Genomic DNA, 12,048 nt, shown 5'->3' on the forward strand with positions numbered 1-12,048 from the left:
TAGTTTGGAAGGAAAATTGAAATTTTTTGTTCAGTTATGGTAATCTGAATATCCAACACCAAATTAAACCAACACCATATCAAGACCACATGCCACTGAAAACCTTAATTTTCTTCTTCCACTTTTGAGAGTGTAAATCAATACAATTGAGAGGATGGATACATGGCCCATTTCCAGGATTCTGAAATGCAATCAACTTCTGGCTGTTAAAATGACAGGTTCATTTTCATTCTTGTGAAAATGTGCCAGATCTTCAATCAAATATCTTAGTTTGAAAACATACCACCTGGGAATGACAGATTTTAGATTTAGATTTATTGTCACGTGTTTCGAGGTACAGTGAAATGTATTGTTCTGCGAACAGTCCATGATGTGAACATGCTTTAGATTGCTACACTAAGTAATCTGCCTGCACCATTAAAAAGCTATGAAGTCTTCTAAACTTGAAGACTAAAGAGGAGAAGGAAAGTGGTTGGCCAACGACCGGTGAGAGACAACAGCAGCAGTCAGATGTAGGTGACGGCACTATCCAACGAACAGAGTATACTGGGAAAGGATGTCAGAGTGCCAGTGTCTGAGGAGATTGCATCTCTTCAGAGAGACAGTCACATCACTGTATGACACGTTGGTTGGGGGGATGGCCTCAAATTGTGCTTGTGGTCTTCCTATGCTTGAAGCATTGAAGGTCAGTGTTGACGAATATTTTCACCCTGGGTCCTCCTAGATATCACCTGGAGGCCTTTGTGGGGATATCACAACCAATGACTGAACATAGAAGGGTCATAGAATAATTGAAGTGCCATTGAGACAGCGAGGGGAACATGTTGATAAAAAGATTACTAGTCCATCAATGTGCAGCTTGTTGTGACCACATGCAAAGGATAATGGAGGCGTGCCCATGCTAACCTGGAAGCAGACATGCCCAATATTTAGACACTCCCAGGTGCCATGGGTGTTCTGTGGACTAGAGCCTTTAGATGGTTGGGTTCTCTGTGACAAAAGATATCCTCTGATCCCAGACCGAAATCTGCACAGAGCTGGAGAGGAGGTACAATGAGAGCCACGTTTTCACCAGGACCATCACTAAGCAAACTATTGATACTCAAAATACGACTTTGAAGTTTGGACTGACCAGGTGGTACTCTTCAATACTCTCCCACTTGAATCTTACTTGGTTGTGGTATTCTGTGCCTTGTACAACCTGATGCTCCAGAGAGGGAAGATCCAATGAAACAAACTTAATCCTCTAATAAGGAGTTGTAGGATGATGAGGAGCATGAATCATGCTAGTCAGCTCCGCAAACCAAAGGGCAGGGTGCTTTGGACACCAGGGAGACGAGATGTTCGCTAATAATGTGAAGGTTTAACTAGCCATCTGTAATTTGATTGTAGGGACCATCTTGGCCCCTCTCCCCTTCTGTTGGTATCTCCCATTTATCAACAGCAGGGTCGCCTCTGCATGTGTCAATGTAATGGTGGCAAATGAGGTCAATTAGAGAGGCCCAATATAAACTTCCATAAAAGCCCATTAATCCAAAGAAAAATCAGCATATTATATAAATTAAATACTAATGCAGTCGAAGTCTCAAGTGCAAAACAAAATGAATCAAGAAATTTCATACCTAACAAAACTGAGCAATCACTCTTGTGAACTAATGATGTTAATTAGATGTTTTTCTTAAATCTTTTCCGTGTGCTACGGCATAGTGCTTCCCTCTCATGGCCAGCTGTGCTGGAGGCAAACTGCTGATCCTTATGCCCCTTTGCCGAGGATGATCTTGGTGAACACCCTTTGATCGCTTGAAGTCGTGAGGGCACCAGCCTGGTGTGAGTCTCCTGCAGTGTCAGGAGGCTTATCTGTCGCTGTGATATTCTGAGGCATTTCTATCAGTGGCAGAGAGGCTGTCACCCTGAGAAACACCCTATGAGGTGCCCCCAATGTCGACAGCACCTGCTCACCCACGGCCATGCAATTTATTTGGTCCTCCCTGATTTCTGGAGAGGAACCAGAACCTGGGAGTAACTTCTGCTACCTTGTGCCCCTCTCACCTTGGCTCTGAGCCCTGGAGCTCAGGTTCAAGGTGATGGAATACAAATCAGAATGCATATTCAGTACCGCATTAGTGAGCTGCTGGGTTTGGTCCTCCATGACAATCAAAAGTCTTTCGATGGAGGAATCCATGCATTCTGAAGAGTGGGTGATCGCTGCGATCATGTTCTGGATGGACTCCTCCACTGTCTGTGCCAGTGCTTGCAGCCCCTTTGAAACCAAACCCATGTACCTTGCACTGCATGTCTAGCATCTGCTGCGAACGTATAACTCCAGAGGCTCATCATCAGCCAGGGGTTCAGCGTATTGATTGCCTCCAGCCAGTTGGAGAGGTCTGCTCTACCTTAGTCTCTGACATATGCTTGTGACCGTGAGTTGATCGCACCAGTGTGAGAATCACTTAGAATCAACTCACACATACCAATCAAAGTGCGTGTATCTGTGCTGGTGCTAGGTGCAGAGCAAGGATGTGCAATTGCATCCTCTGAGGCTTTCTTCCCCTCTTTAGAGGTTAACATTAGTCCCTCCAGGCTGGTGTCTGCAGCTGCTGATGTTCCACCTGTGGGGAAAACAGAGTGTGAAAGGCACGGCACCATCATCATTTGAGATGACTTACTTCCTAAAAACACACACCGGCACCAATTGGAGATTATAACAAAGGTTTAAACCTCAGCCCCTTCAGTATTGAAACACACATTCCTTCCTAAATTCTACAAGTTTCATAGTCCAAACCCATCAATGCTATCTCCTGCTACCTTCCCCAGTTTTCCCTGCTACCCCCCGTACACTCAGCATTGCAGGAGAAAGCAACGCACCCTTGGCATATCACCACCCCAGGGCCATTTTACTGTTTGCGTTACATATTAACGGTTTGGACGTGAATGTGGGGAACACGATTGGCAAATTTGCAGATGACACAAAGATTGGCCGAATGGTGGACAGAGTAGAGGTTAGCTACCATCTCCAGAATGATATAGATGGATTGGTGGAGTGGATGATAAAGTGCAGATGGAATTTAACATAGTTATAGGGAGTACACAACAAATGGCAATTTACTACGAGGGGTAGATAAAGTGAGAGATCTTGGCGTACAAGTACACAGGTCCCTAAAGACAGCAGTCCAAATAGACAAGGTTGTTAAGAAAGCATTTGGCAGAGGTATAGAATATAAAAGTAAGGATATAATGTTGGAATTGTATAAAACACTGGTGAGGCTAGAACGGAGTATTGTGTGCAGTTCTGGTCACCATGTTACAGGAAGGACGTAATTAATTGCTTTGGAGAGAGTACAGAGGAGGTTTACAAGAATTATGCCAGGACCAGAAAGGTGGAGCGACGAGGAAAGATTGGATAGGTTGGGGTTATTTTCTTTGGAACAAAGAAGGCTGAGGGGGTGACTTAATTGAGGTGTACAAACTTGCAGAGGGTAGTGGCTGTCTGAAAATTGCTGCCCAAGTTGATGGTGGAGGCAGAGACCATAAACTCTTTTAAAAAGTACCTGGACCTGCACCGTAAGTGCTCTAAGCAACAAGGCTATGGACTGGGCACAGGAATGTGGGGTTAGAAAGGGCATCTGGAGGCAGCACAGTGGTGCAGTGTTGCCTCACGGGCTAACCCACTCGTCCACTCAGCATTGCAGGAAAAAGGAGGTTTGATCCCGGCTCTGGGTCACTGTCCATGTGGCGTTTGCACATTCTCCCCGTGTTTGCATGGGTTTCGCCCCCACAGCCCAAAGATGTGCAGGTTAGGTGGATTGGCCATGCTAAATTGGCCCTTAATTGGAAAAAATGAATTGGGTACTCACTTTTTTATAAAGAAAAAAAAAGAAAGGGCATCTGTGTGTCCTCGGGCTGGCATGGACAAGTTTGGCCGAATGGCCTCCTTCTGTGCTGTAACTTTTCTGTGATTCTATTCTATCTTCCAACCTCGCCTTGCCAATGGTGCAACTCCACTGGTTCACTGCCAACTCTAGCTCTTCCTCCTACAGAGGAGTGAATACCTCTGGTCCTGGCCTTCTCTCAAGCACTATGTGCACTTTGCTCCTGCAAATGCGATGGGACATTGTAATTAACCTGTTGTGGAAAAATGTTGTTTTCAATTGTGTGCCCAACATGTCATTTGCTGGCAGCTAGCAACTCTCAAAGATCCTTGCTAACTAACAGGTGTTGTACCGCCAACCCCTCACCACCTCATATTGCCAAAATGCTCCATTGCCATGCAGAGTGGCACGTCTGTTTCATGCCATTTTTTGCACTTGGTCAAGATACTAGACAATCCTATGTTTCACACACAACACACCCTCCCACATAAGCCCATGTGCAAAATGGTTGCAAACTTACCCTGGCAGATGATAAGAGGTTGGTGTATCTTTTCACAGCACTGCAGCCATATCCTGTGGATAACCTCCCGCTGCTCATTACCTCCATGACTTTTCTCCAGCCAGCTTTGGTCTGGCTGGGAGATCTTCTCTTCCTGTCAGCAGGCATGAGGACCTCCCACAGATCAATTACATGCTGGAGAAGGACTCACGGGGAGTAATTATCAAACCAGGGCTGATCTAGGGCACCTCCACAGCTGGTACCTCCATTCACTCCGCAACATAGTGGTCTCACAACATCTGTGGAGAAAGTTGAAGGGCAAAATTTGAATCTTTTTCTAAACTCATGTTATTCATAATGGGACAGTTTAATCAAATGTTTTTCCTCCCTGGCAACAATCCTGAATAATACACTGTCTTCACAATAATCACAAAAATATAAGAACAAGTTCTTACCCGTTGTTGCTTCATACTTCAATTGATTTACAAGTCTTCTTGCTCCAAATTACTGCTTCAAGACCACTGAATACTGTGCAGTTAACCTAAATCAGGCTGCTTTTAAATGGGTGGTTGCGATTGACTTCCGGTTCATGGTCCGACCCCTCACTCTGGATGGCCTGCATTGGAGTCCCGGTGTGGTACGCTTGCCCACCCTTCTCATGGGTTGCTGACGAGTGTCCCACCAGGCAGCTGCTATTTGCCTGATGGATGGTTTATTCGGTACCTTTAAAAGTGGGGGTGGGAGCTGGTGAGCCGTCTTCCCTGATGAAAAGTGTAAAATTCATCCCTTTATTTTATTGAGGGGTTTTTTTTTTTAAAGAGGCTTTTCAGAGTTTGCCTTAATCAGGTTTGCTTTAGTATCACACTTGATTATCATATAAAAGTCCTCAGAGGTTGAACATTTTATACAATGTTTATAAGAAGGAACTTGAAGGTGTGGCGTACATTATATAAAATTATAGCAACTATAAAATATATTACTTGTACAGCAAATCGTGCAAATCAGGCATAAACACTGTGATATTACAGCTCAATGTCTCAAAGAAGTTAGTTTGAAAAATGGTCATTTAAAAAATATTATTCAGTGAACTGTCGAAACCACATTGGAGGAGCAGAGGCATGTGAAACATGCATTTAGCTGACTGCTTTATGGTCCAGGGAAGCAGAAAACTAGATACTTTTGGAATATTCTCTGCAAGGAAGATGCTGAATGTCAACTCAGAGTAGTGCTACTAATGCTGAACTAATGAGAAAAGTTCAAGCATATTAGAATTATATGCCACACATGGAGACTATTCAGCCCATTGTGCCTTTGAAGTTCCATTCTACTCTTTCTCCATAGGCCTCCCTTTAGAAAGTCACTACTGAACCTGCTTCCTAGGCCTTGCCGATAGCATATTCTAGATCACAGCAACTGGTTTGTGTTAAAACATTTTAAAACTTATTATCTCTGTCCTTTTTTGCCAATCTAATAAGCTGACATCATCCATATATCCAAGGAGAACTGGAAAATGGCAGCCAGAGCACCTAAAATGTTCACCCTAACTTCCTTCATCGACCTAGAATGTATTCCACACAGGCAAGACGATTTTCCAACTCTGAGGTCCATCAGGTTTTTCAGTATTTCTGCATTATCTATGTTCAATCCAACAGAGCCACCCTGCCCCGTCAGCCTCCTCCCCACCTTTATTGCTGCCCTGGTAGCATCCATGTACAAGGCTGAAGATAAATTTACTGCAAGAAATGATGGGATGTCTCTCAACTGGAAATACCTCGTGTAAGGGCAAGCTAAAATTATGGGCTTTATAAGGTAACACCTGGAGCAAATACAACAAAATAAATAATCAGGAAATATTTGCTGAGAACTGCTAAGACCTTTGTCACAACTATCGAAGTGCAACATTTTGTTGAAATGTCAGTACTATGCCATGAAGTGATAGGATGTAGGTTGAGGTTGCCAGCATTTGAACATACCATCTTTTCTCTGACAATGCACTAGTTCAATCGTGTCAGAAACAGATGTTTCTGTAACTTCAATGCAGCCAATTGATCCATCCAGTCGACCCACTAATAGAAACTCAGCTTGTCTGCTATTCCCTTTGCTTAAAAATGGTGTTTGGACATCCGCCCAGGTTAAAGTAGTTACCCAGGAAGGCTGAATCTTCACATGGATTTGATTCCCTTTGGAAGAAAAAAAAAGTTTGTTAACTTGCAGAAAGCGATACAACATACAGGAGGCAGACAGGGGAAAAAGGAGACCTCCAGGAATAGAGAACATAAGGAAAAAGTCAGGCAGAGCAAGATGCAAACACAGTGGCCAGAATTCCAGACAACAGCAAAGCAGTGTTGGCACCACTGACCTTGATGATAGCTGCCACTAAGATCCAGCAATCTCTGCATATGCACTTTCCATTTCTTAATAATACCATTTTGAATCTCTCTCCAAGGAAAGTGAATTCCAGCTGTGCAGCAAAAGTGATTTCATCCAGCAGGGTAAGCAGCCAATTATATTGAAATATTCTCAAAGACTGCAAACCAGGAGTAATAATGCACTGAATTTCACTTTCGATTAAATGTTCAAGTTAACAAAATGAATTATTGGGACATACATATGGGATTAAGACAGAAACTGAAATGATTGAAATAGATATTTAAAAATGTGAACTTTTAAAATGTGAAAATGTTGACATTCCATTAGTGTAGAATTAGCTTATCCGGCCCAATAAGGCTGTTCAGCAATAATTATGAACTCAGCTTGTCATTACAAACTCTACACCTCATTCAACAAGACAACTTTTTTGAAGGTCATTAGAGAGAGTGATGGTGTGAGAGTGGAGGTTCTAGTCAAGTCAGGGAAATTGCAGAATTATTGACAGCAATGCCCAGATATGGCATTTCTCTGCACTTCAGTTTCAGCAAAGTAATAACAGTGAATTATGACAATTACTACAGCTAAATCTGGATCAATATGAGTGAGTAATAGAGTACCCACAGACAGAGATGTACACATGATCAAACTTCAAAGATTTGGTACACTAGTGCAGGGAGCGGTTTCTCAGCGGGTCGGATGGAATGTAAAGGATGCATGATATTTAAAAGGGCAAACAAAGAACATAAGAAATAGAAAAAGGAAAAGTCCATTTGACCCCTTGAACCTGCTCTAATATTCAATACGATAATGGCTGATCTTTTGGCTCAAAGCCTTTTTCTCACCTGCCTCCTATCTGGCTGGATTCCCTGAGGGATCAAAAATCTGTCTTTTGTAGTCTTAACTATTCTCAACAACAGAGCATCTTAACACTATGGGACAGGGAATTCCAAAGATTGACAACCCTCTGAGTGAAGAAAAAGACATGTTGGTCAAAGCTTTTCACCTTGGACTCATCAGGACAAATGGAAGAATGTCAAATTTCAAACAGTGCCAACAATTTATTTAACGGAAAGATGGTGCTGATTAGTTGGGAAGTTGGCTACGATTGGCTGAGCCATGGCGAGGGCAACAAATAACTATAGGCTCCCCAAGTTGCCAGGTAATTCAAAAAGGGCACAAGACTTGAACATCATCCTTTTCAGAGAGCAGGTCCTTTACACTTCTAGCAAGCATACATAAGCTAGGTTATGAGCTTGAATGATTAACTTAAACTAGTCGTTCGTGTAGCTACCAGCACACTCCGGAACTTTCAGCAAGTGTTGTCCAATCGCAGAATAACATCTTAGAGTAGATGTATTGTTTTGGGTTTTACAAGCGTAGGCAGGTTGAGTATATTCTCTATTTCTGCCTATTATGAACAACCAAAGAAGCATGCTGTTTGATTCGATCAGCCAATTGTTAGGACTTACGGCCTATATATCTGGCACTGAACCGACCAGCTTATAAATAGGGCCCTTACCATTGCTGATGCAGAAATAGAATACATCAAAGCTATTCTGCAGGACAATGGCTGTCCTGATCAGATCACTGTTCACTGTGTAACATGTTAAGTGGGCAAAAGCTCTCACTTTCAGACCTGAGAAGATCTTAGTCTCCTTCAAATTACCCTGGAAAGGCAAAGTATTTCTCCCAGTATTCTTGGTATTCCTCTCTATATTATCTCCTGGTTCTCAACACCTGCCAAGTCAGTTTAAACTTTACCCAATAACACTAGAAAATCACCTCAGCTGTGTTTATGTGCAACCTGTCGGACCCGTATAGGTCCCATTTTCCCCAGAGCTGATCCCAATGTCACTAGAATCTAAAGCTGGCGCCATCTTTCCAGCCATGTGTTTATCTGCCTAATCCTCCTATTCCTATACTCATCTGCATGTAGTATCAGGAGTAATCTGGAGATTACTACTTTTGAGCTCTTGCTTGCTAATTTCCTGCCGAGCTCCCTAAATTCTGACTGCTGAACATCCCTCTTTTTCTCGTTGTCGTTGTTAACGGTGTGGACTACGTTCTCTAGTTCCTGAAGATTCGCCAATTCTTTTTTCTGCTGTTATTAATTACCTTAAATTCTCCTGTCCTACTCGTCATAAGGAGGAAACCACAAATCGGCGAATAATCTTTACTCTTACACTCTTTCCTTGCTTCTATGCTTATAGAAATGTATTTTCAGCAAAACTGGTCAGTATCTACCAGAAAAGAACACTTGGATTACAAAACCCTATGGCTTCCTGTTAAACAGAAAAAAAGTTTCAGAACACCCAACATACAAGGAAACTCTGATTATAACAGCGGTGCTTTGTGAAGGAGTAATGACCGCTTCCCCATGCCAGCTTGTATATGGTATTTGAGGTGAACAGTGACACGGAATAATACATGTCCAATCTCCTTTAAATATTTAAGTTTTCATTCAGGCAGATGAGAGAGGATCATATACCATCCGCTTGATAAGAATCTAGTGTCTAGTTTTAGAATGTTTGGTCAGTAATTCCTAAAATGTGAAGCAAAATCTATATTGTTTTAAAAAGCAAATTCCATTTTCCACTTTGCTGTGTCTAACAATGAATAAGCATTAAGGTTTTCAAATAAATATTCATTTGCAGTGAAGATATTTGAAAACTAAATCAATTTTCCACCTACGTGCTTTTTATCAATAGCTTTCACGTTAGCAAACGGTGACAACCTTACTGTTCAGAAAGAGACATTCTCATGCTATATGCCTGGCAGACACAGCAACTTGTTTCCGCATGGTTAGAACACACCTGGAGTACCATGAACAGTTCTACTCTTTATATTATAAAAAATAAATAGAGGTATTAGCACAAAAAAGGTTTAGGCAAATATCAGAACTCAGAGAGTCAGGCTATTTTCTTTAGAGGACAGAAAATTGAGAGTGAGTTGATAGAGGTCTTTAAGATCATGAGAGGATTTGCTAGGGCAGATGCTGAAAATATGGGGCTGGATTCTACGCCGGCGGGATTTTCCGTTTTGCCGGCGCCCGGGAGTTTCCCGACGCTGTGGGGCTGTCCCACAATGGGAAACCCCATTTCTAGCCGGCGTAACAGAGAATTCCGCTGGCGGGTCGGGGCAGTAAAGTGGTGCGGCGGAGAATCCAGCCCATGTTTTCCACTTGCAGATGAGACAGAATTAGGAGTTATTATCATAAGATAACCATTAATCCATTGAGAGGGTGGTTACAGTGTGGAACCAGCTACAAGGAGAAGCTGAGGCAACCATCCGAGATACATTTAAGGGGAAGCTAGATAAATACACAAAGGAGTAAGCAATCGAAAGGATGTGTTGATGGGGTTAATTGAAAAATGGTGGGAAGAGCCTTCGTGTGTCACATAAACCCTAGCCTAGACTTGTTGTACTGAATTGGCTGTTCCTGTGCATTAACTACTTCTGAATACTGTGCAATCAATTTGGCATTTAGACATTTTGACACATTAACACACAACAATGTAATGAAAATAATGTTCCAAAATAAGGAGGCAGTGTATGCAATGGATTATATTTATTATCGCTTTCTTACCGTCCACTAGATATATGTTGATTATTTTGTCTTGCGAAACTGCCAAGAATCCACCGCTTGTACTCCAGCGTACAGGAGACAAATTGATATCACCTGTAGGCGTACTCTTATCTGAGTCCTCACTGACAGGATCATAAAAAGGGCAATAAAAGGAGATTTCACAATGATTACCAAAATTGCATTGTTTGTTCTCTGCTAAATATATAAATACAACTACACAGCCCTGATAATTACAGGGAGGATGCGGGAAGGCTGTTTTGAGAATGGGCTTCCCTCAGTGCCTGCCAAATTGAAAATGGTACCGCTATTTTTTCCCGAGCATGTGGAGAGGAAGAGATATTGTGGGGACGGTTGAGAGACATTCAGAACAAAAAATACAAAGGAGAAAGTTCAGGTCAGTGAGAGCCTGTGGCCAGAGGGTGGACGTGTAATTTTTATTTGTTCATGGGGTGTGGGCACCATTTATTGCCCATCCTGAAGGCAATTAAGAATCAACCAGATTGCTGTGGATCTGGAGTTATATGTAGGCCAGACCAGGTATTCACAACAGATTTCATTCCCTAAAGGATGTTAGCGAACCAGATGGGTTCTGACAATCGACATTGGTTTCATGGTCATCTTCAGACTTTTAATTCCAGGTTTTTACTGAATTCAAATTTCACCACCTGTCGAAGCAGGATTCGAACCCAGGTTCCCAGAGCATGACTTTGGGTCTGGATTATTAGTCCAGCAACAATATCACTACACCACTGCCTCCCCCTCATATACAGGTTGCTTTTGGGCAATGGGGATAGGCAGATAAACTTGATCCAGCAGAGAAGTGAAAAGGTATTCGGAAGACACGTAAAGCAGGATGCAGCAGTTCTCACCTCCCGCTTGCTGCTGCATTTCCCAAGGCCGAGGAAGCCCGACTGGTCAGGGCGAAATGTAAAATAGAAATTATTTCGGAGGAATGCAACCACGTTATAATACATAAATGACCAATACATCGCTTATAGCAAGTTGGTTACCTACCTGCCTCAATCAAAACCAGAAATTGAGTTTTAAATTCTCAATACTATTACATTCCACTTGACCCAAACTCACCCATTGCTCAAATTCCCACCCATGAGTCAGCTTGGCTTGATGATAGCATCAAACCTCACTCCAGGACTTCAACTGTAATCTAAGTTGATACTTCAGTGCAGTACTGATGGAGTACTGCATTGTCTCAAGCATGGGTCATACAAACGAGACATTAGGACGCTATTTACTGAAAGCTTTTGAAGTGGCAGGTTTTGTTGGGAGTTTCCTGGAGCTTTGCCGATGAGTTCCCCACGACTATCTAACAACACTTGGGACACAAACTTCCCAAAATGGACAAAGTCCCCAAGCGAGCAGCCGAGAAACACATGGCTATCCAACGCAACCCCCTTTGAATAAGGGATCTAAACGGGGAATGTGAGCCCGTTTTTTACAATGGGGATCTCCACTCGTCGGAACTTCCCATTGTAGCGAGAGATTGGGACGCCGTTTCTGAAAAGAATAACTGACCTGCCCACCCTGTCCAAACACAACATGGGAGGGTCTCCTGCCATCGCCCCCCAAAATCCCACAACACCCACGGAGGGCAACCCCGGCCCAATTGCGCACGCATGCAAAAAATGCCAGTTTGGCACCTTGCCACCAACTACAATAATAAAATACTGATGTTGGAAATCTGAAATAAGAATCCAAGAAATTTG

The 12,048-nt window shown here is 42.8% G+C and overlaps 1 protein-coding gene across 3 annotated transcripts in view; it reads right to left on the reverse strand.

Moving 5' to 3' along the window:
- The window catches only part of LOC119962749 (probable E3 ubiquitin-protein ligase HERC1), a 594,360-nt gene that overhangs the window by 158,815 nt on the left and 423,497 nt on the right, over positions 1–12,048 (reverse strand). For all 3 annotated transcript variants that reach the window (XM_038790765.1, XM_038790766.1, XM_038790764.1), the window contains exons 54-55: positions 10,325–10,446; positions 6,342–6,548 (exon numbers count right to left, since the gene is read on the reverse strand). In XM_038790765.1, the coding sequence (XP_038646693.1) occupies positions 6,342–6,548; positions 10,325–10,446 (329 nt within the window). The remainder of the gene's footprint in view (positions 1–6,341; positions 6,549–10,324; positions 10,447–12,048) is intronic.

This window comes from Scyliorhinus canicula, chromosome 3 (genome assembly GCF_902713615.1).
Source record: "Scyliorhinus canicula chromosome 3, sScyCan1.1, whole genome shotgun sequence".
Classification (NCBI taxonomy): Eukaryota; Metazoa; Chordata; class Chondrichthyes; order Carcharhiniformes; family Scyliorhinidae; genus Scyliorhinus; species Scyliorhinus canicula.